Consider the following 27210-nt stretch of genomic DNA (forward strand, 5'->3'; position numbering starts at 1 on the left):
CTTGGGACCAGCGCCAGCCACATCCCGTGGGCCGTCCCCACAGGAGGTCACCGACTACTGGCCACCTGCAGCCCCTGCCTGCATCATGGCATGCTGGGATGGTGCCTTCAGGCGATGGGTGTGTCATGGTGGGGGCCTGTCCCAGAGAGGCCTGGAGAGAGGTTTGGGTGTGAGTGGGCCCACGGGGGAGGGACATTTGTCCTTTCCCAACGATCCTGCTGGTCGTGCCCATGGACATCGTCTGGGACACCCCTGCCACAGTACAGCAGCTCCCATCGTCCCCTGGTATAAGGAGGGCTGGAGGCCAGGCTGAGGGGCGAGGCCCAACTGGAGTATCCATCTTATACCCCAGCCGGCCTGGGATGGGGGATGACAGCGGCCCGTCCTGGGCTGCCCCCAAACCTGCCTGCCTGCTGCTGACCACGCTGTGGCATAGAGGCTGGCACTGGCCACTCTCTCCGGGGCGCTGTGGCCACAGGCACGCTGCTGCAGGGGGCGGGCTCAGCCCCATTTACTCTGCCCAGCAGTGACCGCATAAGTTCCAGCCCATGGAGGGCTCTAGGCCAGGTGGGGGCAGGGTCGAGGTGCTGGCCCAGGATACAGGGAGGCGGGCAGTGGGGTTGGCGGGAGGGAGGGAGGACTTCACGGTCACAGCAGGTCCCGGCCTCCTTCCCTCCCCTGGGACCGAGCCCCGGAGCTTGCTTCCCAAGCTCCCTCCTGACTACCAGAGCCCACAGTGTGAGGCCCACGGCCTCTCCCAGCCTGCGGGTGGTGCCGCCCTCCACACCTGGGGAGTCCTGTGGGTATTCCAGGCAGAACATCCCGGCGAGACACTCCCAGGCTCCCCAGCTATTGACTCCCTGCATCCCCCAACCACACACACACACACACACACATGCACACACATGGGGCAGTGCCCTCCCAGAACCAGAGGCAGGTGCAGAAGCCTCTGTGCTGCCTGGCCGCAGCATAGAGGTTGGGCTGGGCACAGGGACTCTGGGCCTGTCCAGGAAGGGAGGAGCCAGGAGGAGCCCAGAACGACACCCTGGTTCTCTCCAACCCCCTGCCCTGGCTGGAGGCAAATGGGAAGCAGTAAGCTTCTGCCCAGAAACTTTCCTATGCATTTGATGCTCCAAATAAGAAGAGGACACGGAACAGCTCCCTGAGCAGAAGCTGGGCCCCAGACTTCCCAGCCTCAGGGGCTGCTCTCTGGAATGGGGGACCTCACAATGAGGACCGCACAGGGGAAGTGGCCTTTTGTATCTTGAGGGGAGGTGGAGGCCAGGGACTTGGGTGGAGTCTCAGGTCCCAGGAGAGGGCTCTCCCTTAGGGGCTGGAGCTGAAGCCAGGGGCTCTGGGGTGAGTGCCCAAGACAGATTCTGCCCCTCTGCCAGCCCAGCCAGCTCTCCAGGGCCCTTGTCTACCATCCTGGCCTCACGCACGCCTGAGGGGAGTGCACACAGGTGGCAGCCTATCCCACTGGCCTGGAGCCATCTCTGCTCCAGTGGCTGCCCTGTGGGGAACCCCATTAGGGCGTCCTCGGACCCCAAAGGCCCCAAGGTTTCTGGATGCTTCCTTTGGAAACCTAGAAACTCCACCAGTGTCTGGCCACAGTCTCTCGGCCCCAGACGGTGGAAAGTCTGGGCTGCTGTCTGTGAAGCGAGCCCTGTTTTGCCGGGAGGGGGAGTGTCCCGCTCGCTGTGCTGTGAGGAGCAGCCTCCACTCCTCTGTTTGTCTTTGGGGCTGGAGCTGCAGGGTCAGCCTGGAGCCGCTGCCACAGGGCGCCCTGCAAACTTGCCCCACTCACATCCACGCTCACCAGTGGGAGCTGTCACTGCACAGCCAGATGCTGGCTGGGCAAGCACTCGCGTTCCTGGGCCTGACCTGGGGCATTTTCCAGAGCCTGGCCATCCCCCGGATTACAGAATGTGGCCTCTCCTGTTCTCAGGTAAGCTCCTGCCTCCTCCTAGGCCCCTACACTGTGGCAGATAAGGCCCTGGTTTCTCCTCAGGTGGGTCTGGCCTGATGCTCTCAGCACATCAACAGGGAAGGGGTTGCAGGGGCTGGGGGGCCGGGGGGCCCGAAGGCAGAGCTGGTGAAAGGAGGCTGGGAGACCCGGCCTGACCCTTCTGAGCTGCTTCAGGAAGTGTTTGCTGGAAGCTCAAGGCAGGGTGAGCCCACCTCGGACCCACCTGTGACCTCCAAGGAGGCTGTGTTAGAATCTAGGGCAGCCTGCAAGCCCATCCAGGGCTCCCACCCCAATCCCTGGGGCTCCCACCCCACCCACTGTGGCTGCTCTGAGCCGTCGGAACCGCAGCACCTGGGCTTGTGTAGACACCTGCCAAGGAAACACTCAGGGAATGTGCTGAGAGTGAGGTGTTGGCAGTGGAGGTGTCTGGGTTGGGAGCCTAGGGCCGGGGGCAGGGGGAAGGGGGGCGGCGGTGAGATCTTGCTGCAGGGCTCGCTGACTCAGCCTTATAGGAGAGGGCGCCTCATCAGCACCTGCAGCAAGAAGTGTACCCCACGTCCCAGGAAGGGGAGCCGGTGCCCAAGGCTGGCCGAGGCACAGTGGGGACACAGGCATGGAAAGAGCACGGAAGGTGTCCCAGAAAGGGAGGACTCGCTGAGGACCTGCTGGTTGCACCGTTCCTGGCATGGGGACAGCAGAGAGCAAGATGTGTCTTTAGGGCGGTGCCCTGGTCACCTCAGGGGACACTTGTGGGACACCCGGCAGCTCCGCAGGGCCTGAGATGGGTCCAGCAGAGGGCTCAGATCAGGGAGGGGAGCCGTGGGTACGGAGGTTGGAGTGCTGGGAGCCGTGGGCAGGCTCAGATCCACGGGGCATTCGTGGAACAAGGAAGAAAGCAGGCTGGGATGTGTGGGAACCAGTGGGAGCAGGGGAGATGGAGGGGTTCAGGTGGGAGGGGAGTCCACCGGATCCCACCCTGCAGGGGAGATGCAAAACAGGGAGGGGCAGGCCTGGGGATTCTGGCTGGGAGGGGGAAGGAGAAGTGAGAGATGAGACCTCAGAGTCAACTTTTGCCTGGGAAGAAATGGTCCCTGAGTTGGGAGACCTGGGGAAAGGCGGCCTTGAAATGCAAGCTGGAAAGCTTTGCTGAGGCGGCTTCGGAGTGTGCAGGCAGCCTCCCGGTCGGAGGGGTGATGGGGCTGTCTACGCTGGGACGGGCAGGTGATCCTGGGGAATGTGTGGGGACCAAGACGAGCCCTTGGTACTCCAAGGAAAGGGGCAGGGGCAAGGGCAGGGGCTGAGGCGGGTGGAAGAGGCGAGGAAGGAGGGGAAGTGCTGGAGGGGAGGGGAGAGCAGGGGTTTGGCGGGGCTGAGGGAGGGTCTCATGGAAGATGGGGTGGGGAGGGCCGAGCAGGAGCAGGAGGGGTCGAGGGGTGAGAGGAGGAGCGGGAAGCTGGAGGTGGGTGTAGGGGCGCTGCCTGGGCAGCCTTGGACAGGGAGGTGGATGCGAGGGGGCGCGGGAGCCCCTGCTTGCGGGGCGGGGGAAACCAGGTAGGGGAGGCCGGGGCTAAAGCCGCGCCCGGGGGGAACCCGGGCAGGTGACAGCGGGAGGCTGGGCCCGATGCAGGGGAGTTTGAGCCGGCTGGGGCCGCGAGCAGCTGACCCGGGGGTTCCCTACAGACCGCCCCCAACGCCGGCCGCTGGGAAGCCCCGAGAAGCACGACGGAAAACCCCGTGTGGGGGAGGCGCCCAGGGCCCAGGCTCAGGCCTCCCCCCCAGCTCCCCCCACCTTCCCCGCAGCTCGCCAGGTCCCGCTTCCCGTGGCCCGCGGGGGAGGGGAGGGGAGGGGCGGGGAGGGGCGGGGCGGGGCAGAGCCGTGCGAAGTCCTGCGCCCCGGCAGCGGCCTCTCCTGCAGCCCCAGACCCTCGGCCCCGGGCCAGCCCTGGGTGGGCTTCAGAGTCCAGGAAGTCAGGAGAAAGAGCGGACGCCCCTCGCATCTCCAGCCCACCCTGGCCTCCAAGCCCCCAGGGATTCTTTCTCTCCTGGAGTTGGAGGCGGGGAGTCCAGGCCACCGTGGGCGCCCAGAGGGGCTTCAGGGCACCTGGTGGGAGGCAGGGAGGGCCGGGGACCCACGCCACTGCCCCCCTGCAGTTCCGCACGGGTGGCCTCACTGGGCCTCCCAGCGCTGCCTCCGCCGCTCCCTTTGTTCCCCGGGCCGGTCTGGGCTGCCATCGCCTGCCCACCTGAGGCCTGCTCGGATCATGTTCCCCGGAGGCTGCCCCAGGTGAGCCTGGCCCCTTTTGCCTGCGCAGAGCCCTCAGCAGCCTGGGGTCAGCTCCGCCAGCCCCTCGTTTGAGGCCCTGCTCCCCACCAGGGGCCGAGGCCGGGGTTTCCATCAGGACGCTGAGTCCAGCCTGCACTCCGCCCAAGGGCAGGGCGTCTCGTGGCCACGGCGGACGAGGGTCACGCATGGCAGTCTCTGGGGACTTACTGGGGTGGTCGGCAAATGGGTGGAGACAGTGGGGTGAGAACGAAGACTCGGAGGCCATCTGCAGGGTGGGGTCCTGGCCTGGACCCTGGAACAGAAAACAGCTCACTAGGAGCACGCACTAGACTGAGTGTCACTCACTGCCGCCGATTCCACACTAGACTGAGTGTCACTCACTGCCTCAGATTCCACACTAGACTGAGTGTCACTCACTGCCCCGATTCCACACTAGACTGAGTGTCACTCACTGCCCCGATTCCACACTAGACTGAGTGTCACTCACTGCCGCCGATTCCACACTAGACTGAGTGTCACTCACTGCCTCGGATTCCACACTAGACTGAGTGTCACTCACTGCCGCCAATTCCACGCTAGACTGTCACTCACTGCCCCGATTCCACACTAGACTGAGTGTCACTCACTGCCACCCGCCCATGTGGCTCCCCAGGTTTTGCAAATGCCCTGGAAACTGTTGAGATGAGGGAATCCTGGGTAAACTCTCTGTAAATCTAAACGTATTCCAAAATAAAAAATATTTAGAAAGAGGTGTAGCCACTGGTAATACCTGCTCCACAGTTCAAGGAACAGAAGTGGGCCGAGTTTTATTTTTCCATGCTCCACCTGGGCTAGGAGCAGAAGTCCAGGTCTCCATCTGGAGCTCCCCCCACCCCCACCCCAACCTGGACAGCCTGGGCTTCCCCATCCCGTCGGTAGAGGGTCAGCTTTTTTCAAGAATGGAGTGGCTGTGTTGACCACGGGATGCACAGTCCAGCGCCCCAGCTCAGTGGCCGCCCCAGGGGGCCTGGACTCTGGGGGTCCTGCCCTGCTTTGAGGGTGCCAGTGCCACCCTGTGCTCCCTCAGCTCCCACGCCTTTAGCGCTGGAGTGCCGGGCACCTCCTGCCTCACCCACGGCCTGTCTGGGAGCAGCCTGTCCCACAGGACCCTTCTGCCCCCAGGAACCTGGCCACAAGTCCTCGTGCCCCTCTTTGGGCACCCTTGGTCAGGTTGGGCTGGGGATGATAACAAATCAGGAGTGCAGCTTGGACCTGGACCATCCAGGGCCTGTTCACCGCACTGCACGCCTCCGCCCCCCCCCCACCAGCTCAGCCTCACTTCCTTCCAAGTCCATGAAATTGACCTCTACGAGGCCCCTCAAGCACCCCTTGGATTTATAACCTGAACCCCCCACACTCTCCGGACCCCTCTTGCTCCTCTTGCTCCCTCTGTTATTTTCCCACCTCTTTATTTTAGTTGCATAAAATATAAGTTGCTGATTTCCCAGGTTTCAAATTGTTCTGTTTCCCCCTTCTCGGAATGTGAGCTCCTGGAGAGGCAGGGATGGTTCAGTTTTCCTCTGTTCATGAGTCCCAGCACCTAAGCAAGCCTGGCGCATAGTAGGTGCTCTCCCAAGCAAGCCTGGCACATAGTAGGTGCTCTGCTAGTGTCCACTTAACAAACGCACAAGTGGTTGGGGGACCTGGGGCCTGAGAGTCCACAGAGATTCAGACCACACTGTTTACTAAGTGACCGCCACATGCCAGCCTTGGGCCAGGCCCCTGACACTGAGGAGGAGCCGGGATTGAGGGCAGCCCAGGACCCCCAGGAGTGAGGGACAGGGCAGGAACAGGACGGGCTGGGAAGGGGGTGCCCTCAGTCACTCACCCCTCTCACTGTTCTGTCCCCAGGGCTTTACCTGCAGGAGCCACAGGAACCGTGAGTACATCTCAGCCCTGGGGGTTGCTCAGGGCCTGGATCCCCCACCCCAGGCCACCAGGGCCGCTTTGTCCACCGTGGCAGGCAGGTCTGTCCTGCACTGTCCCCTGCAGCTGGGGTTCCCTTCTGGGCAGGGCAAACCACCATCACTCACCGATGTGTGTGTGACCCTGGCCACACCCGGGCAAGACCGCCCTGGCTCCTAGCCAGAGGTGGGCCTGCCAGAGAGAATCCCACGTCTCCACTTAACTCACAATGCCTCTGCCTCGTTGCCAAACCCGCGGCCCGGCTGACAGCCCAGCAGCAGCAGGTGGAAAACCCCATCTCTTCTAGCAAAGCTTTTTCCCTGTGTAAAGTGATCCCTACTGGGCCTTTAACAACTACCTTGATTTTCTTTGTAAACAGCGTATCTATTTATAAAAGGGCTCTGAGTGATGCAGACGCTATAAGGAAGAAAGTTAAAGCTCAATGAAAAGCCTCCATGCAGAAATAAACAGTACTTACCTAGACCAACATTGCTCTGGACATTTTGGGGTTTTTTTTATTATTATTATTTTTTATTTTTGTAAGAATAGACATGAGGTCTTTCTATCTTTGGTTGGTCAACCAAACCCAGGCTATTCTCAAATTCCTGGGCTCAAGCGATCCTCCTGCCTCAGTCTCCCAAAGTGCTGGGATTATGGGCATGAGCCACCGTGCCTGGCCTGTTCTAGACATTTGTGTAGCCAAATATACAGATATTTGCAGGATAAACAGATAAAAATTATTTTATAGAAATGAAATTACCTTATGTCATTTAAAGTATTTTATTTATTTTTACTTGAATTTAACAGAAAAACAGATGGCTAAACTTTAATTGAATGTTTCTTTGCCTCAAGGACCTCTAAGTTTAGGGGAGGAGATTAGACCAGCCTGGTCCCAGCGCAAGGATGAAATGCGAATTCACAAAGTGGACGATATTAACAAACAAACAACAAACGCAAAGCATGGCCAACACGGTGGTCACACCTGTAATCCCAGCACTGTGGGAGGCCGAGGCGGGCGGGTCACCTGACGTCAGGAGTTCGAGACCAGCCTGGCCAACATGGTGAAACCCTGTCTCTACTAAGAATACAAAAAAAAGGCCGGGCACGGTGGCTCACGCCTGTAATTCCAGCACTTTGGGAGGCCGAGGTGGGTGGATCACGAGGTCAAGAGATAGAGACCATCCTGGCTAACATGGTGAAACCCCGTCTCTACTAAAAATACAAAAAAAATTAGCCGGGCATGGTGGTTGGCGCCTGTAGTCTCAGCTACTCGGGAGGCTGAGGCAGGAGAATGGCGTGAACCTGGGAGGCGGAGCTTGCAGTGAGCCGAGATTGTGCCACTGCACTCCAGCCTGGGCGATAGAGTGAGACTCTGCCTCAAAAAAACATAAATAAGTAAAAAAATATAATCCTGTTTAGTATTTCTAATAGATTTCCTATTGAGTCTCCTTTTTTTAATAGCTGATCACATATTCTGCAGCTAATGACAGCTTGTAAACCTATGCATTGGGTGGAGGGTGCGGATCTTGTGGAATTGGTTCAGATCTGAAGGGCAATGTTGAAAGAGGAAATTCCTGTCTGAGTCTTGATATTAATGGTATATTAATGGTAATGATTCTGAAGGTTTACTGCTCAGTGTTAAGTTTATTGGATGTTTGCACTAGATGTCCCTGATCTAGACAAAGAGGTACCTTTCTTTTCCTAGCTTGCTAAGCATTCTTTTATCATGAATAGGTATTGAATTTTATGAAAAATGTTTGCATCTATGAAAATTATCATATAGGTTTTTTACTTTAACCTCCCCTACCTTTTTTTTTTTTTCTTTTTTTGAGACAGAGTCTCGCTCTGTTGCCCATGCTGAAGTGCAGTGGTGCAATCTGGGCTCACCGCAACCTCTGCCTCCCAGGTTCAAGCAATTCTCCTGCCTCAGCCTCCTGAGTAACTGGGATTACAGACATGTGCCAACATGCCTGGCTAACTTTTTTTGTATTTTTAGTAGAGACGGAGTTTCACCATGTTGGCCAGTCTGGTCTCGATCTCTTGACCTTGTGTTCCGCCCACCTCGGCCTCCCAAAGTGCTGGGATTACAGGCGTGAGGCACCACGCCCGGCCCCAATCTGCTCTTAAAAATCACCCATTGCATTTTAATTCTGTCGCGGTGGTTTTGTTTCTAGGAATTCCGTTTCTCTCAAGTGTGCCCGGTCCTTCGTCACAGCCTTTCCCACTGCCTGTATTTTCAAGCTTGTTTTTTCTCCTGCTTGGCCTGTGGCTGGTCACTGGAGGACACCGTGGGCCCACCCTCTCTGCAGCGTCACTCCGGGCTCTCTGCTTCCTGGAGTGCTTGTTTACCTTCAGTGGCTCAAAGTCCCAGGATGGAGGGCCTCCCGGGGGTTGGATTCCCATTGTTGCTGGGTGGTGCCAGGAGCAGTGCCTGACTGCCGGGCCGGGCCGTTTAAACCAGATTCACAGATTGAGGTTTCATGGGTCTTCCTGGTGGGCCCAGCCTGGGCTGTGAATCTGTACTCGGTTTTGGGCTTTTGGGGAGCGTTCTACTCCCCGCTACTCCACTCAGCGACTCTGGAACTTTCTACTCCCCGCTACTCCACTCAGCGACTCTGGGCTTTGGGGAGAGGATCAGTGCAATTCTCGCTAACCCAGGTCAAGGCCCAGCTCAACCTGGGGAAGTTCTCCCTCACCATGTGCTGGGGCCTCCCCACAAAGCCCTCAGCTCCCACTGGGTTAGAAACCCTCCCTCCATCCCCCATCCCTGTAAAGCAACCTCCTACGCCCTGCTTGCCTCAGCCCCCCATCCTGATGCGTTTCGCAGCTCTCATACGTTTCTAGGAAGTTTTTTTAAAAAGTATGTTTTTTCTCCAGCCTAATTAGTACTTTTCAGCAGTTGAGTTGGTGTAAATGGCCTGGTCTCCCACATTAGGGAAGTGTAGTCCCAGCGTGTTTTAATTTTTATTTTTGCTATTTTTTTTTATTATTATTATTTTTGGAGGGGTGTGGGGAACAAGGTCTTGCTTTGTTGCCCGGGCTGGAGTGCAGTGGCGCAATCTCGGCTATTGCAACCTCCGCCTCCCGGGTTCAAGGGATTCTCCTGCGTCAGCCTCTCCAGTAGCTGGGATTACAGGCTCCCAGCACCACCGTGCCCAGCTAATCACTGTATTTTTAGTAGACATGGGGTTTCACCATGTTGGCCAGGCTGGTCTCAAACTCCTGACCTGAAGTGATCCGCCTGCCTCGACCTCCCAAAGTGCTGGGATTACAGACGTGAGCCACCATACCCGGCCCAGGTGTTTTTAAACACACACAGTTGTCCTCAGCCTCCTCCTCTGTCAACAGCAGTTTGAATTCCCAATTCCCCACTGTGTTTCCCATTCTCCGCGCTCGCCGGTCCTTTCCGTAACCGATTCGTTCCTGTTGAGCTCCGTTCTCCTTCCTGGAGGAAGCACATCTATCAGGCACTCTTTTGGTAAGTCTCTGGGTGTTATTTATGTGCCTTATTTTGGATGAGCCAAAACATTTATTTCTAAGGGTTTATGATGAATTGTAGTTTCACAGCTTTTTCCACACAGTAACAATGAATTCTGTTTTGTACCACACTAATCTTGTGTGTTTCTGCTTTACTCACCCTTCCTTCCACACAGCCTCCTCTTCATTTTGTCAGCTTAGTTGGGACAAGAGCCTGTTCTTATTTTTGTACATTTTATTTTTCAAGGAGCAGCTTCTCCTCCTGCACCCGTTTCACTAACTCTGTACATGTCCTCATTTTCCATGCTCACCGTGAGTCCTTCTCCTCTGTGACTTTACCATTTTTTTTTTTTTTTAACTTTCTGGTTTTGATTCCTTTCTTGGTTGTCTGGAATAAGCCTTTGTCTTTTTTCTGGAAAGGGTCAAAAGATGCAGATTTCTCATTTCTTGCATAAAGTAGGTTGTCTGTTTTTTTTTTTTTTTTTTTTTTGAGATGGAGTCTCACTCTGTCACCCAGGCTGGAGTGCTGTGGTGTGCTCTCTGCTCACTGCAACCTCTGCCTCCCTTCCTCTCCTACCTCAGCCTCCTGAGTAGCTAGGACTACAGGTGCGTACCACCATCCCCAGCAAATTTTTGTATTTTTAGTAGAGACAGGGTTTCGCCATGTTGGTCAGGCTGGTCTCGAACCCCTGACCTCTGGTGATCTGCCTGCCTCGGCCTCCCAAAGTGCTGGCATTAAAGGGGAGTTGTTGGCCGAACATACACGGATGACAGCATAGACACCGAGTTCTAAGGCACAGTCATTTCTCTGAAGATTGCTGCATACCAAGCCCAGGGAAGATCCGCCAAGGGAAGGAAACACCAGCCTTGGGGACGAAGCTCTCCTCACTCCCCTCACTCCCCGCCCCGCTCCCCAGCACAGCCTGGCTTTTTATCCCCAAACCATCCGGCTTTATTTTATTTCTAAATTTTCAATTTATAGTTATTCTTTGCTAGTGTATAGAAATACAGTGTTTGGGAGGCTGAGGCAAGTGGATCACTTGAGGTCAGGAGTTCAAGACCAGTCTGGCCAACATGGCGAAATCCCGTCTCCACTACAAATTAAAAAATTAGTTGGATGTGGTGGTACGCATCTGTAGTCCTAGCTACTCGGGAGGCTGAGACACGAGAATCACTTGAACCTGGGAAGCAGAGGTTGCAGTGAGGCGAGATCGCACCACTGCATTCCAGCCTGGGCGACAGAGTGAGGCCCTGTCTCAAAAAAACACAAAACATGGCCGGGCATGGTGGCTCACACCTGTAATCCCAGCACTTTGGGAGGCCGAGACGGGTGGATCACGAGGTCAGGAGATCGAGACCATCCTGGCTAACACGGTGAAACCCTGTCTCTACTAAAAATACAAAAAAATTAGCCAGGCGTGGTGATGGGCACCTGTAGTCCCATCTACTCGGAAGGCTGAGGCAGGAGAATGGCGTGAACCCGGGAGGCGGAGCTTGCAGTGAGTGGAGATCGCGCCACTGCACTCCAGCCTGGGCGACAGAGCGAGACTCCATCTCAAAAACAAAACAAAAACAAAAACAAAAAAACACAAAACACAAAACAGAAAAACAAAAAAGAAATAGTGGATTTTTGTATACTGATCTTGTATCCTGCGACTTTGCTAAACTTATTTATTAGTTTCAGTGCCTTTTTTGTAGATACTAGCGTTTTCTACAGAGGCAATCATGTCATCTACAAAAGAACACAACTTTACTTCTTCATTTCCAAGCAAGAAGCCTATTTCTTTTCCTGACCCATTGCATGGAGTAGGGTCCCCCCTGCAGTATTGAGTCGAAGTGAGAAGAGCAGGGATCCTTGTCTTGTTTTTGATCTGGGGGGCAGGGAAATAATCTATTCTTTCACTATGAAATGTGATGTTAGATATAGGTTTTTCACAGATTGTCTTTATCAGTTTAAGGAAATTTCATTCCCTGTTTACTAAGATTTTTATTTAAATCAGGAATGGATGGTGAACTTCGTCAAAAAAATTTTCTGTGACTATTGAGATAATCATAAGTGGTTTTTAAAATTTTGTTGATTGGGTGCAGCGGCCTCTCAAAGTGCTGGGATTACAGGCGTGAGCCACCGTGCCCAGCCTTTTTTTTTTTTTTTTTTTTTAGATGGAGTCTCGCTCTGTCACCAGGCTGGAGTACAGTGACGCGATCTCGGCTCACTGCAACCTCTGCCTCCTGAGTTCAAGTGATTCTTCAGCCTCAGCCTACTGAGTAGCTGGGATTACAGGTGCCCGCCACCACACCCGGCTAATTTTTGTATTTTTAGTAGAGACGGGGTTTCACCATGTTGCCAAGGCTGGTCTCAAACTCCTGACGTCAGGTGATCCGCCTGCCTCGGCCTCCCAAAGTGCTGGGATTGCAGGTGTGAGCCCCGCCCGGCCACTCCCTCAAATTCCCTGGGGTGGTTCTTTCTCCACCTCTGGGTGTTCCCTCACATGCGTGTGTTCATGAATACTCCACTGAGTATTAGCAAAGTGGATGCTCCCCAGAGTTCTCTCTCTGCGTTATCCTCTCCCCTCTCATACTTGGTCCTGAAGGCCCTGGCTGCCCAGACCCTCCATCCCAGTTCCTCCTCTCAGGGAGTGTGCCAAGCTCCACTTGGGACTTCACCCCCACCACTGTCTGGAAACACTTCCTAGACAGTGGCACATTCCCAGAGCTCACTGTGACTGTTTCCTGTCTCCCAGGACTCACCGGCCCTGACTTCCTCACGTCCACTGTCTTGAAACCATTGCTCATGGATTTTGCCTTGGTTTCCCGCTATCTCAGGCAGGAGGGTAAATCAGATTGCTGTGAGTCTCTCTGGACTGCAGTGGGAAATTGTAAGAGTTGCATTTCTGGCTGGGCGTGGTGGCTCACACCTGTAATCCCAGCACTTTGGGAGGCCGAGGCAGGCGGATCACCTGAGTCAGGACTTTGAGACCAGCCTGGCCAGCATAGTGAAACCCTGTCTCTACTAAAAATACAAAAATTAGCCGGGCGTGGTGGTGCATGCCTATAATCCCAGCTACTCGGTAGGCTGAGGCAGGAAAATTGCTTGAACCCAGGAGGCAGAGGTTGCAGTGAGCTGAGATCACGCCACTGTGCTCCAACGCGGGCGTCAGAGCGGAACTTCATCTCGGGGAAAAAAAAAGGAGAAAGAGTTGGATTTCTTACCCATAGTATGTTCGGACCTCTTCGTTCCCATTGCCCCTTTGAGGCACAGAGTTACTGGGTGGAAGGTCTCAGCTGTCAGTTGTCTAGGTTCTTGCCGTGTTGAACAAAGAACTGAACAAAACACACAAGTAAAGCAACAAAAAAGAATGGAGTAAGGAGGGCACAGATTTACTGAAGAGAAAGAGCACTCCAGAGTGGGAGCAGGCTCAAGCAAGCGGCCAAGGACCCCGATTGCCATGCGCCCCAGGGTTTTCATAAAGCTAAAAGAATTTGGTAACACCCCTAGCTGCCCTTTGGAGGTTTCCAGTGGGTTACACCCTGTGGAGGATGAGTCTGCAACAATCAGAGGCTGAAGTGGAGTCTCATTATCACAGGAGGGAGGCTGTGGCCTGTGTGCTGCCTAATCTTGCCTGCAACTGGCTGCACCTGCTGTTCTTTTGCTTATCCCTTCGTTCCTGGTTACTCTCATTCCTTCCTCTCCTGCCTCAGCAGAGTGCTGTGTTCGGTGTAGGCTCCACTGAGCAGCAGCTGCACTGTCTCACCAACAGCATGAGGTCCCATGCCTCGGTGGGCAGGCCTTCTGTAAAGAGGGTGGCAGTCCTCCTGTGGAATGCCGGGTTGCCTGGCTCTGTGGCTCACGTGAAGTTCTGCTCTGAGTCCCATCTGCAAACCTGGCTGAGCAAAGGCAGCAAAATTGCTGAGCCCCTGGTGCCCAAAATGATACCCCTGCTCCCCGTTGCGCAGGTCTGATGCGGCTGCCTGGAATGGTGTTTGGTCTCAGAGCAAAAGGCCCTGGGGGCAAACCCTCCCTGCAAGGATGTGACCACTTCCCTGTGGACAGAGGTCTGGGCTGCAGCAACCTTGTGGTTGCCTCCCAGGTGTCCCAGCAAGCCCGTGTTGGCCTTTTCTGCTGTTCGTCTTTGAGCAGAGGCGACAGAGCTTGCCAGCAAGTCAAGGTGGGCTCCCTGCCCCCTTGCTGGCCAGGTGGGGCAGCAGCTTCTGCTGCTCTGATGCAGACTGGTGTGCAGCCTGCCCCACTGACCTGGGCCCACTGCTGGGGTCCCACAGACATTTGAGTGTCTCAGGGCTCACTGCATACCAGAGGGCTTGCTCCCCACTTGGCTTGGGGCAAGATAGTAAAGACCCCCCAGCGAAGACTGTGCAGTCCCAGGGCTCTCTCGCCCTTCACAGAACCAACCACAAAGCCTTTCCAAGCACGAGGGAACTCGAGGCCTCACACTCCTTCTCCCTCCCCAGGGAACATTTTTAACAGCTTCTGCCGGCCACGCCCTGTGTCCATGTCCGGGTCAGTCCTGGAGGCCCTGACGTCCTACACTGCCATGCAATGTATCCCCTCTGACGGCTGCTCATTGTTCCTGCGTGTACGCGCCTCCATCACCCTGCATGGTGAGAGGTGGCCTCGAGGGTGGGAGTAACACCCACAGGTCCAGCAGTGGGCCCAGGTGCCTTTTATTCCCATCAAACCCTGGGCAGCCTGGTGAGGGAGTGGGGCGCTGCTAACCGCACTTCACAGAGAGAAGGCAGGGTCCCACGGCCCCGTCTGGAGCCAGGGGCAGCCCTACTCTGACGTGCCCTGCTGGGCCCTTCCTCCACCCAGAGCACCTGCAGGGCCTGGAGGCCTGCACCGTGAGCCTGGACACCCAGGAGACGCAGTGTCAGAGCGTGTGGGTGGCCAGGGCCTCCCACCAGCAACAGGTGGGGCAGCAGGTGAGGCCAGGGCAGGGCTCTGCCACCCACGTCCCGAAGACTGGGCACTGCTCCTCCTGGGCGCCATCCCTCGCTCTGAGCTCCAGCCATGCAAATGGAGCTGGCCGGCTGGGGAGGGCAGTGCCTCTGAGTCCATGCAGCTCACACCTGCACCTGCTCAGCTCCAGGTGTACTTTGGCTGCTTTGCGGTGAGCGTGGCCCAGCACCTCTATGTCACCCTGAGGACCATCCCTCATTTCTGCGGGGTCCAGCTGGATCAGAAGCACCTCGTGGAAGGTAGGGTCCCCAGGGCCCCCCTGGGCACAGCTGCCGTTCAGCTTCCAGGGCCTGGCTTGGGGTGGGACTTCCCAGGGCAGGGGCCCGGCCCTCACACTAGACAGATCCCCGCAAGGCCTTTGGCTTAATTCGAGGTCGCATGGCGGAGGCACAGCGCGGGGTGGGGGTAGGGGGGCGGAGGGGGCGGGTGGAGGAGGATTGCCCCCAGGGCAGGGCAGCCCGCACCCCGCCATTGCCTCTGCGCTTTGCAGACTGCGGAGAGGAGGACGTGGGGAGGAACGTGCCCGACTGCCTCGGTGAGTTCCCTCCTTCGACGCCCTGGCGAAGACCCCTAGACGCTGCGACAGGCTTCCTCTCCCCGGGGTCTTCTGCACCGTTTGGGAAATTCTGAGGGGCCCTCGGGTGGGCGGCTGCCAAACGCCTGAACCAAACAGGAGCCGCCACGTCGGGGCTCTCGGGACAGAGCCCCGTGTCGGTGACCCCTGGTCCCAGCGCGGCCCCGACTTGCGGCCTCCTGCAGCCGGGAAGCTCAGCTACTGGGTGGACCGGAGGCGCAAGGCGATTCTGGTGCAGGTGCCCAGGGCCTCTGGGAGCCCCGACTACTACGTGCGGCTCTGCCACAAGCGGTTCACCTGCGAGGACGTGGGCGCCCCGGTGCAAGTGAGCGCCCGCGCCCCGCGCCCTGGTCAACCTTAGGCCCCGCCCACCTCCGCGTCCCGCGCCTGGTCAGGCCTAGGCCCCGCCCACCTCCCGTCCCCGCCCCGGTCAGGCCTAGGCCCCGCCCCCTCAGTCCCCGCCCCGGTCAGGCCTAGGCCCCGCCCCCTCCGTCCCCGCCCCGGTCAGGTCTAGGCCCCGCCCACCTCCCGTCCCCCCCCGTCAGGCCTAGGCCCCGCCCCCTCCGTCCCCGCGCCGGTCAGGCCCAGGCCCCGCCCACCTCAGACCACCCCCGCCCTCCCGCGCAGCCCCTCAACCACCCTTTCTGGGTTGCAGGTGACCGCCAACAACGTCTCCCGGGTCGTCTCCCTGCCCTACAGCCAGGAGCTGCCGTGCCTGTGCCTGGAGGTGTGGCCTGGACTTGGGGCGGGTGGGGGAACACAGGGGTGGGCGGGCTGCGCTGACCCCAACCCCTCCCACAGGGCTGGTCTGCGACCCCTGACGCGGTGCGGATCCAGATCTGCCCCTTTGAAAATGGCAAGTGTCCTGCGATGCCAAGGGGCGGGAGGGTGGGAATGGCTGCGGCCAGGCTGATCCCACCATGAAGACTGACGTGGGGGGATGAGATAAGGGGCCTAAATCCCTGGGCCTGTCACCAAGGGAACCTGTGCACAGATGTGGATGTGCACGTGTGTGTGTGTGTGCTCACGTGGCCCAGCTCACCTGGGAAAATCAAGGCTGTCAAGAGAGGCTGTCTGAGGGGCACAAGAGAGATGCCTAGGCCGTGCGCGGTGGCTCACGCCTGTAATCCCAGCACTTTGGGAGGCTGAGGCGGGTGGATCACGAGGTCAGGATATCAAGACCATCCTGGCTAACACGATGAAACCCTGTCTCTACTAAAAATACAAAAAATTAGCCGGGCGTGGTGGGGGGCGCCTGTAGTCCCAGCTACTCGGGAGGCTGAGGCAGGAGAATGGCGTGAACCCGGGAGGCGGAGCTTGCAAGTGAGCTGAGATCACGCCACTGCACTCCAGCCTGGGGGACAGAGTGAGACTCCGTCTGAAAAAAATAAAAGAGAGATGCCCTGCTCTCAGTTCTGCTCAGCGACATTGCACACACACATGCACACGCACCCATGCACATGCATGCCCACACACATGCACACACACATGCACACGCACAGGCAGGCACACCCATGCACGTGCACACCCACACCATGACACGCACCCATGCACATACACACCCATACACGTGCACACACACACACACACACGAATACACCCATGCACAGGCAGGCACACACATGCCCATGGACACGCACCCATGCACAGGCACACACCTAGGTGCACACACCCATGCACACACATGCACAGACTTGGGACAGGGCTTAGCAACCCATAGGAGGACTGCTCTGGACCCCGGCCCAGTGGTCACTTGAGTGAGTGCTAGACCCCATGGGCCTGGCAGCAAGGGTAGGAGCCAACTGACCTGTGTTTGGGGGAGGGTTCCTGCAGACACTGAGGCACTGGAGGTGCTGTGGGACACGGTCTACTACCAGCCGGGGAGCCAGACACTGAGCTGGGAGCCCACCTGCCCTGTGAGTGGCCATGTGAGCCTGTGCTGGCGCCCGGGGCCCAGGGCCAGCTGTCGTAAGCTGCAGCAATCCAGCCAGCTGGTGCATCGCAGAGTGAGTGCCTGCTCAGCAGGGATGGGGGTGGGCATGGATGCCACAGCCTGACCCGAGCCCTCCTCAGGTGCAGTATCCGCTGGTGGACACCCAACCCCAGCTCTGCCTGAAGGTGAGGGGCTGCCACAGCCTGCCAGTGCCCTATTTGGGGAGGGGCCAGGGGGCATCAGGACAGGAAGTGGGGCAGGGGCCCTTGCCCAGCCCTGGAGCCCAGCCTCCCAGCCGTCCCTCAGAGCCCCCTTCTGGTCTGACAGTGGGTGAGCTAAGGGCCTAAGGAGGGGAACTGGGCCAGAGCACCCTGAAGCTGACCCAGCCTGTCTCTGTCCCTGCCCTGTCCCTGCCCTGCACACACTCCACCCTCCTGCACCCCTCACCCCACTTTGCAGTTCTCCACCAGTTGGGGGTCCTGGGTGCGGTGCCCTTTTGAACAGCGTCGCTTCCCAAGTAAGTTCTCCATGGGGCCTGCACAGCGTGGATGCAGCACAGAACATCCTTTATGTCACTCTGTGTTGGTCGGGGAGGTGGGATAATGGTGCTGGGCCAGTGGGGGACCCGGTGGGTTGGGGCAGGTACAGTGGGCAGGCACCGGGCCCTCTGGGGAAGGAAGGGAGGCGGTGGGGTGCTGGGCCAGAGGGGAGTCTCACCCTTCACGCCCCACAGCCTGGAAAATGACCATCCACCCTTCGCCCATGAAGGGCCACCTCCGGGCCACCTTCTTCTCGTCCAGCCCCGCCCACTTCCAGGTGCACCTGTGTCACAGGAGGAAGTCACAGCTCCCTGCCTGCCAACCTGCACTCCAGGCCAGCCTACTCCCTCCAGCCTCAGTGAGCCGAGAGAGGGGCTCCATCCTGGGGAAGTGGGCGGGGGCGGCAGGACCCTATCACTTCCCTGTAGTGGTCTCTGCCCCACCTGGGCCCTGAGCCCACCCAGGGTCTAGTCTACCTGGCAGGGAGGGGTAGGGGGCCAGCCCTGCTTTGTGCTGAGAGGATGTGGGAGAAGGACAGGGTTTAGCCTGATCTGCCCTTCCTCCCACTGCCTGTGACCTGCCCTCCCCCATCCCAGGGTGACCCCGCAGCCGCCCCTGCCTTTGCCTTCCTGGACCTTCCCAGGGAGGAGGCCTGTGCCCCAGGCATCTGCATCCAGGTGGGTGTTGCTGCTGTGCCCAGCCCCTACCCATCTCCTCCACTGCAGGACCTCAGTTCACACCCCCCACTTCCCATCCCCATCCTCGGGGGAAGCAGGAGGTTGTGTTGACAGAGCTCAGTTCACACCCCCCCTTCCCATCATCCTCGAGGGAAGCAGGAGGCCGTGTTGATGGAGCTCAGTTCACACCCCACCTTCCCATCCCCATCCTCGGGGGAAGCAGGAGGCTGTGTTGACGTAGCTGCCTTATGCCTGCAGGGCTGGAGGACCGATGTACACTTCTCCGTCCCCCAGCAGCTCTGCAACTTCCGCTCCAGCGGGTGCCCAGCTCTCAGGGGCCACAGGAGGCTAAGGACTAGACCCAGGCACTCCCAGCCTCCCACAGTGGGCTGGGTATGGCGTGCACTGAACAGAAGACTGGGTGGGGGAGACGGGGAGACCACCCAGCCCTGAGACAGGTCAGGCTTCCGTGCCAAACCCAGGCCTGTGCCCACCACTGCCCTCCAGCCTCGCAGTTCCCTCCACCACATACTGCTGGGCCTCCCGCACACCCTCCCTGGTCTCACTCTGTCACTAGCCTTGCCTCCTCCTCCCTGGGGGTCCACCTTCCCTGATTGGAGCTCTGGTTCCAACCACCAGTGACTTGGGATGTCCCTTTGCCAACGAGCCACTGAGGCCCAGGCTCCCAGGACCCAGTGTACATCAGGACAGGTCTCTGCCCAGTGGACAGAACTAAGCACGTGTGTCTGGGTGTGGTCAGGAGCGTGGCTCTGCCTTGGAGTCCAGGAAGGGTCAGAGCTAGCACTCCCACCTGCACTCTCCCTGTGAGCTCAAGAGCTTGCCTAGCTTCAGGTGGGGTGAATCGCAGAGCCACTGGGAGAGGTGGGAGGGGTGGGAGGGGGTGGACAGGACAGCCAGGCACCCAGGGCCTCTGGAGACCCTTTCCAGGGAGCACCAGTGGGCCAGGCAGGGGTCTCTGGAATGTCTCCTCAGCTCAGCCGAGCCACAGCCATTTCAGGGCAGCCTCCAGCCTGCTGCCCACAGGACATGCCCAGGGCCATGGCAGGACCCACAGACCTTCAGCTCCCCCTTCTCCCAGCAATACTTTTTGGCCAAGCCTGGGTCCCCCTCCCCAGCAAAGGTCACCTCCAGCAGCTCACAGACGAAAGGGGCAAAGGACACCTGCTGGTCAGGTGTCCCTGGGGCTGGCACCTGCCACTGTGGAGTGTCCATGCTATGCTGGGCAAGTCCATGGCCCCAGGGACAGGCCTGGAGGCAGCAGGAGGACTGGGCCTGGCTCAGGTGGGGGGATCTTGGGGTAACACACACTGCTTTTGGGGCCAGGGTGGGCTCCTCCTTCACTTGTCTGCTGAGCCTCCCTGGAGACAGGAGGCTGCTGTCCACAGCCACTGACCCCCAGGACTGGGCAGCCCCCTCCCCTTCCCTCACATTGTCTCAGCCTCGTACAGTGGGGGCAGGGCTGGGAGGGGGTGCCCCAGCCAGTACCACCTCCACATCTCTCTCCAGTTGCACCCACCCCCATGGGATGGCAGCCTGAGGCCAGGAATCTCCTCAAGAACAAGTAGGTGCCAGGGACACATTGCTGGGGGGGCAGGAGGCCAAGGCACAGCCTCGGACAGCTGAGCCAGGCCCCCCTCAGAGTATGGGGTGGTCTCACCTGACTGTGGGACCCAGGCACCTGCTGGCTCTCCTAGGGCTACAGCTCCATGGGGCCCTCAGGGGCTCTGGGTCACAAAAAAGACCTTCAGCCCTATCCTGAGTCCCCTGGGAATAGCAGGAGCCGGGTGGGCTACCCCTTCCCTGAATGGCCCAGGTGCTGGACCCCAGCCTCCCTCTCAGACAATTCATGGTCATGGCCACTGTCCCTGGCCCTGAAGACAAGGCCCTGGCAGCTGCCCAGAGCTTCCCCAGTGCTCTGGGGTGCAGGGTGCAACCCTACCCTTCCTGTAGCTGACCAAGCCCGAGGTGGTCAAGGATCACCTGTTTCTGCCCAGGGCACCCCACACTGGCTGGAGTCCACCTCTCCTGTCTGTGCATCCTTGGGTGCTGAGCTTCACTGGGGCACCCGTCCCACTGGGACTCCTCCAGAGGGTCTCAGCTTCCCTAGATCCCAGCTCCACTCACCCAGCAAGGGTCAGTCACTTCCTGTGGTCTCAGAGGCCACATGCCTGGGGGCCACCTGCTGGGATGTGTGGTTCTGAGACGTTCCAAGTGGCACATCCAGACCCCAGCCAGGGGTCCCTAGCAGTGGCCTGTGCAGTGGGCCGTGGGGTCGGCCCTCGAAGACCTCTCATGTGGGTCACGTAGGCTCCCTGGCTTCCCCGCTGAGCCGCCCTCTGGAGCCTGGACGTCTCACCTGAGTGCTGTGCAGGGCTCTGTGCCCAGCCTGTCCTGGCGGTGGTCGCACCCCATCTGCAGATGCACTCCCACCGCAGTCTAGGCCCAGGCTGCCCTCTTCCAGCTGGCCATGGGCCCTGGGCCTTCTTTTCCTTCTTGCAATGGAGGCTGCTCTGCCCCACAGACTGGAGAGGGGACTGCAGAGCGAGCAAGTCCCCTCCACTCAGTAAACGCTGGTCCAGGGGTAGCTGTTAAAATGGAGCTTGGGCCTGGCTGGATGGTGACGGCATCAGGGACAAGTCTGGACCGTGGGCGTCGTGGAGCCATCCCCACGAGGCTGGACCCGAGAGTACCCCAAAGGCGTGGGAGGCCACACCCCATTGGGCATGTCGGGGGCAGGGAGCACCTTGGGACTCAGGGGAGGGCCAGGGTCTCTGGGAGTGGATTTGGAGTCAGCTAAGGTCAGTGTCACATGGTGTGACCAGACATCCTCATCCAAGTGTCCCCATAAAGGAGCAGTGGTGGGGACACCTTGGGGATGCAGAGGTCAGGCCAGGTGAGGGGCTTGAGAAGCTGGGTTTGGGCACAAGGGGCAGGGAGGCCAGTGGGGGCATGGAGAGGGTGCCCCTCCCTAACCTGGACATCGGGGGCATGGGGAGATGCAGGCTGCCACTTGCCCAGGTGCCCCTCCCTAATGTGGAGGAGGTCAGGGGCACAGTGGGGGCGGGGGGCTCAGCACAGGCTGCCACTCTGCTGTCTCCGTGTCTCCTCTGGATACCCCTGTCCACCCCCAGCCAGAAGACCAGTGTCCCCCAGCTCAGCAGGGCAGCCCCCACCCCATGTTCCTGCTCCTACCTCCTGGACCAGCCAGGGGTGCTCCCTGTGGTGCACAAAGACCCCTGCTCTGACCCGGGGCTACTCCGGGAATCCTGGCCAGTGTGGAGGTGGAGCTAGGGAGGATTTGCCAGAGCAGGGTCATGGAGCTGAGCTCCTGCCTGACTGGGTGTGGGCTCCCTCAAGCCTTCCACAGATGGGGGAAACTGAGTCTTCTGGGACTCTTAAGAGGCTGTGTTCAGATCTCAGCTGTCCTACTGTCCCTCCCAGACAAGGGAGGCACCTGCTGGAGGATACACGCATGCTGCCACCAGGCGGCAGTGGCTCTCAGTGCCGGTGCTGAGCCGGGTCAGGCGCCCCAGCACCCAACACGGAGTGCCCACAGCCCAGTGCACTCACCGCCTCATCGGCCAGGGTCGCTGCCCTCCCTCCACCACCACCGCCGGAAACCCACCCCCACACCTGCCAGGAGAAAAGTGCTGAGCACCCCGGGCCCCAGAAATGGGGGGTGCAGTAGGGGCGGGCAGGAGCAGCTGCACGAGGGCGCACAGCCCTGCTCACATCTGGGCCACAGTGTTAACACCGGTGAGCCTTGGACACCCGCCTTCCTCATTCACTCATCACGCACAGCTGAGCAGGCCCGGGACCCTGGGCACCGACCCAGCACTGGGAACAAACAACATTGGCAAAGATCCCGGGCCCTGCAGCTGGGGGACCAAGTCTGGGGCTGCCTGGCACTAAGGAGGGTCTTGGGTCAGAATGTCAGTGCTGACACCAGGTCAGTACCGGGCAAACTGGGATCATGGAGCTGACCTTTGCATGGGAGAGACAACCAGAGCCAGGTGGCATACGAAAGCGAGGGGGCATGGCTGGTGCCAGTGTGGGGTAAAGAATGAGGCTGGGAGAGCGATTGGGAGTGTGGGGAGCTGCAATCTAAAATAGGGTGGGGCTGGGCGTGGTGACTCCTGCCTGTAATCTCAGCACTTTGGGAGACTGAGGCAGGTGGATCACTTGAGGTCAGGAGTTTGAGACCAGCCTGGCCAACATGGGGAAACCCCATCTCTACTAAAAATACAAAAATTAACCAGGCATTGTGGTGGGCACCTGTAATCCCAGCTACTCAGGAGGCTGAGGCAGGAGAATCGCTTGAACCCGGAAGGCAGAGGTTGCAGTGAGCTGAGATCACACCAGTGCACTCCAGCCTGGGTGACTGAACGAGACTCCACCTCAAAAATAATAAACTAAAAATTAAAATGAAATAGGGTGAGGCCAGGCACTGTGTTGCACACCTGTAATCCCAGCACTTTGGGAGGCCAAGGCAGGAGGATTGTTTGAGCCTGGGAGATTGAGGTTGCAGTGAGCCATGATTGCACCACTGCACTCCAGCCTGGGTGACAGAGCAAGACCCTATTTCAATAGATAAATAAAATATAAAATTTCAAAAATAGGGTGGTCCCTGGGAGGCTCAGACAAGGTAAAGTGTGAACAGAGACTGCAGAGGCAGGGCCTTTGCGTTGCCCGGCTCTAACAGGTCCCTGACTGCCTCGCGGAAGAGCAGCGAGAGTGAGCTTGTGGAGGGCAGGCAGGTGGGGAGACGTGCAGACGCCGAGGCCATCGGGGTGTCCTGGCACAGGTGTGAATAAAAGAGACCAACGTTTTGGCCTCAGCTCCTGGTGGACAAATTTGTGTGCACAAATTTGTGGAAAAATTCTTTGTGGACAAAGGATAGAAAAAGTCATCTGTCTGCTCACTGAAATAAATGCATATCTGATTTCTTCCTTTGGAAAGGCTAATCAGAAACTCAAAAGCATGCAACTGTTTGTCACTTATCTATCCATGACTCAGAAGCCCCCTCCCCAATTTGAGCTGTCCCACTTTTCCAGACAGAACCAATGTACGTTACATATATCGATGTCTCATGTCTCCTTAAAATGTATAAAACCAAGCTGTGCCCAGACCACCTTGGGCACGTGGCATCAGGACCTAATGAGGCTGTGTCATGGGCTCACGTCCTCAACCTTGGCAAAATAAACTTCCTGAATTGACCCACACTTGTCTCAGATATTTGGGGGTCACAGATACATCTTTATATATTGTATGTCCATTAACACAGATTTATAATTACTGTTTTATGAATTGGTCTTTCAAATCATATAGAAAAAAACAGGAGTTACAAACCAAAACTATCATAATCCTTGATTTTATATTTTCTTGTGTAGTTTACTTATACTACTGCCTTCTGGTCTCCAAGGCTTCTGCTGAGAAATCTGCTAAAAATCTTATTGAGGCTCCTTTGTACGAGACCAGTTGCTTCTCTCTTGCTGCTTTCTTTGTCTTTGTTTTTTTTCTGACAGTTTGACAACAGTGTTTCTCACTGTGGATCTCTGAGTTTATCCGGTTTGCAGTTTGTTGAGATTCTGGGATATGTAGATTCATTTATTTAATCAAATTTGGGGAGTTTGGGGATACTATTCCTTCAAATAATTTTTCTTCCCTTTTTTATTTCTCTTCTCCTTTCGGGACTCCCGCGAGGTGTATGTTGGTACACTTGATGGTGTCCCAGGTCCCTTGGGTTATTCCATTTTTCTGCATCATTTTTCTTTCTGCTCTTCAGAGTGGATAATTCCAATCGCCTTGTCTTCAGGTTCCCTGATCCTTTCTTCTATGTGCACAAATCTGACACTGAACCCCTTGAGTGAACTCTTCATGTCTTTCTTTTCTTTTTTGAGACAGTCTCACTATGTTGCCCAGGCTGCAGTGCAGTGGCATGAATGTGACTCACTGCAGCCTTGGCTTCCTGGGCTCAAGCAATCTTCCTACCTCAGCTTTCCAAGTAGCTGGGACTATAGGCATGCACCACCACACCTGGCTAATTAAGAAAAATACTTTTTTTGTAAAGACAAGGTCTCACTATGTTGCCCAGGCTGGTCTTGAACTCCTGGGGTCAGCATCCCAAAGTGTTGGCATTACAGGTGTGAGCCACCATGCCCAGCTGAATTCTTCGTTTCTGCTATTTTGTTTTTCAGCTCTGTATTGTCCACTTGGTTCCCTTTTATAATTTATGTATCTTATTGAGACTGCCTCGTTTCACGCCTTATTCTTCTGATTTTCTTTAGCTCCATGTCCATATTTCCCTTTAGCCTATTGAATATAAATACACACACACACACACACACACATATATATATGTATGTGTGTGTGTATATATATATATATAGAGAGAGAGAGAGAGAGAGAGAGAGAGATGGAGTCTTGCTCTGTCACCCAGGCTGGAGTGCATTAGCGTGATCTCAGGTCACTGCACCCTCCGCCTCCCGGGTTCAAGCGATTCTCCTGCCTCAGCCTCCTGAGTACCTGGGATTACAGGTGTGTGCTACCACATCCGGCTAATTTTTGTATTTTTAGTAGAGACAGGGATTCTCTATGTTGGCCAGGCTGGTCTGGAACTCCTGACCTCAGGTGATCTGCCCTCCTCGGCCTCCCAAAATGCTGGGATTACAGGCATAAGCCACTGCACCAGGACTGCTTATTGAATATTTTTAAGATAGTTGATTTAACATTTTTGTCTAGTACTTCCAATGTCTAGACAGCTTCAGAGATGACTTCTATAAAATTACCTTTTTTTTCCTGTGATGGGTCATACTTTCCTGTTTCTTTGTATGCTTTGTAATTTTGTGTTGGAACTGGACATTTCAAGTATTATAAGGTGTGTCTAAGTCCACTTGTGTTGCCAAAGGAGCACCAGAGGCTGGGTAATTTATAGAGAGGTTTCCTTTGTTCCTGGTTCTGCAGGCTGTACAGGAAGCATGGCACCAGCACCTGCTTCTGGCAAGAGCCTCAGGCTGCTTTTACTCCTGGTGGAAGGTGAAAGGGAGGTGGCACATCACATGGTGAGAGAGACACAGAAACAAGGAGTGAGGTGCCAGGGTCTTTTTAACAAGCAGATCTCAGAGGAGCTGCTAGAGGGAGAACTTACTCTACCATGAGGACAGTACCAAACCATTCACGAAAAGTTCACCCCATGACTCAAATACCTCCCACCAGACCCTGCCTCCAACAGTGCGGATCCAATTTCCACATGAGATTTGGAGGACAAATATCCAAGCTATATAAATGTGGTTAACTCTGAAAATCAGATTCTTCCTCCTCAAAAATTGCTGTTGAGGGCTACAATTGTCTTTTTTTTTTCCTTTTGAGACGGAGTCTCACTCTGTTGTCCAGGCTGGACTGCAGTGGCCTAGTCTCAGCTCACTGCCACTTCCGCCTCCTGGTTTCAAGCAATTCTCCTGCCTCAACCTCCCGAGTAGCTGGGATTACAGGAACCAGCCACCAGGCCCGGCTAATATTTTCAAATTTTTTTTTTTTTTTTTTTTTTTTTTTTTTTAAGACAGAGTCTCGCTCTGTCGCCCAGGCTGGAGTGCAGTGGCCGGATCTCAGCTCACTGCAAGCTCCGCCTCCCGGGTTCACGCCATTCTCCTGCCTCAGCCTCCCGAGTAGTTGGGACTACAGGCGCTCACCACCTCGCCCGGCTAGTTTTTTGTATTTTTTTAGTAGAGACGGGGTTTCACCGTGTTAGCTAGGATGGTCTCGATCTCCTGACCTCGTGATCCGCCTGTCTCGGCCTCCCAAAGTACTGGGATTACAGGCTTGAGCCACCGCGCCCGGCTTATTTTCATATTTTTAATAGAGACAGGGTTTCACCACATTGGCCAGGCTGCTTTCAAACTCCTAACCTCAAGTGATCCACCTGCCTCAGCCTCCCAAACAGCTACAATCACAGGTGTGAGCCACTGTGCCCAGCCAATTATCTTTTTTTTTTTTTTTGGAAGACAGGAGTCTCACTCTGTTACCCAGGCTACAGTGCAGTGGTGCAATCTCAGCTCACTGCAACCTCCACCTCCTGGGTTCAAGCAATTCTCCCGCCTCAGCCTCCGAACTAGCTGGGACTACAGCTCCTGCCACTATGTCAGGCTAATATTTTTGTATTTTTAGTAGAAACGGGGTTTCATTATGTTGGCCAGGCTGGTCTTGAACTCTGGACCACAGGTGATAAGCCCGCCTCAGCCTCCCAAAGTGCTGGGATTACAGGTGTGAGCCATGGTGCCTGGAAATATGTTTAGTGACTTTTCCAAACTATGTTTGCAAAATCTGTATCCCTTCTTATGAGTAGTCATTTAAGTTTATTTCATTATCTCTGCAGTCAGCCAGTGATCTAATAAAGAGATTTTCTTAAATGTCAAAAAGAAGTATATCTCTTTACATCTCTATACAGGCCACATTAAGGAACTAAAAAAAAAGAGAGAACTAAAATAACCCAACTCTAGCAGGAAGAAGAGAATAATAAAGATTAGTGTGGGCTGAGTGCGGTGGCTCGTGCCATAATCCCAGCACTTTGAGAGGCTGAGGTGGAAGGATCACTTGAGGCCAGGAGTTTGAGAACACCCTGAGCAGCATAGCAAGATATTGGTTCTACAAAAAATTAGAATTAAAAAATTAGCTAGGCATGGTGGCATGTGCCTGTAGTCTTAGCTATTCAGGAGACTGGGGCAGAAGGATTGGTTGAGCCCAGGAGTTTGAAGTTACAGTGAGCTATGATCATGCCACTGCACTCCAGCCTGGATGACAGAACAAGACCCTGTGTCAAAA

At 56.5% G+C, this 27210-nt stretch overlaps 1 protein-coding gene across 1 annotated transcript; it reads left to right on the forward strand.

Annotated features, from left to right (window-relative positions):
- The first annotated feature begins 1846 nt into the window (after positions 1-1846).
- IL17REL (interleukin 17 receptor E like) lies at positions 1847-21012 on the forward strand. Its single transcript, XM_038007283.2, has 15 exons — positions 1847-1948; positions 6144-6171; positions 14142-14291; positions 14503-14612; positions 14774-14888; positions 15140-15184; positions 15409-15548; positions 15879-15950; positions 16025-16079; positions 17057-17229; positions 17297-17341; positions 17616-17673; positions 17890-18053; positions 18292-18372; positions 18631-21012. The coding sequence occupies exons 1-15, from the start codon at positions 1847-1849 to the stop codon at positions 18823-18825; spliced, it is 1533 nt and encodes a 510-aa protein (XP_037863211.2). The 3' UTR covers positions 18826-21012.
- Positions 21013-27210: the final 6198 nt, after the last annotated feature.

The sequence above is a fragment of the Chlorocebus sabaeus genome, chromosome 19 (genome assembly GCF_047675955.1).
Source record: "Chlorocebus sabaeus isolate Y175 chromosome 19, mChlSab1.0.hap1, whole genome shotgun sequence".
Classification (NCBI taxonomy): domain Eukaryota; kingdom Metazoa; phylum Chordata; class Mammalia; order Primates; family Cercopithecidae; genus Chlorocebus; species Chlorocebus sabaeus.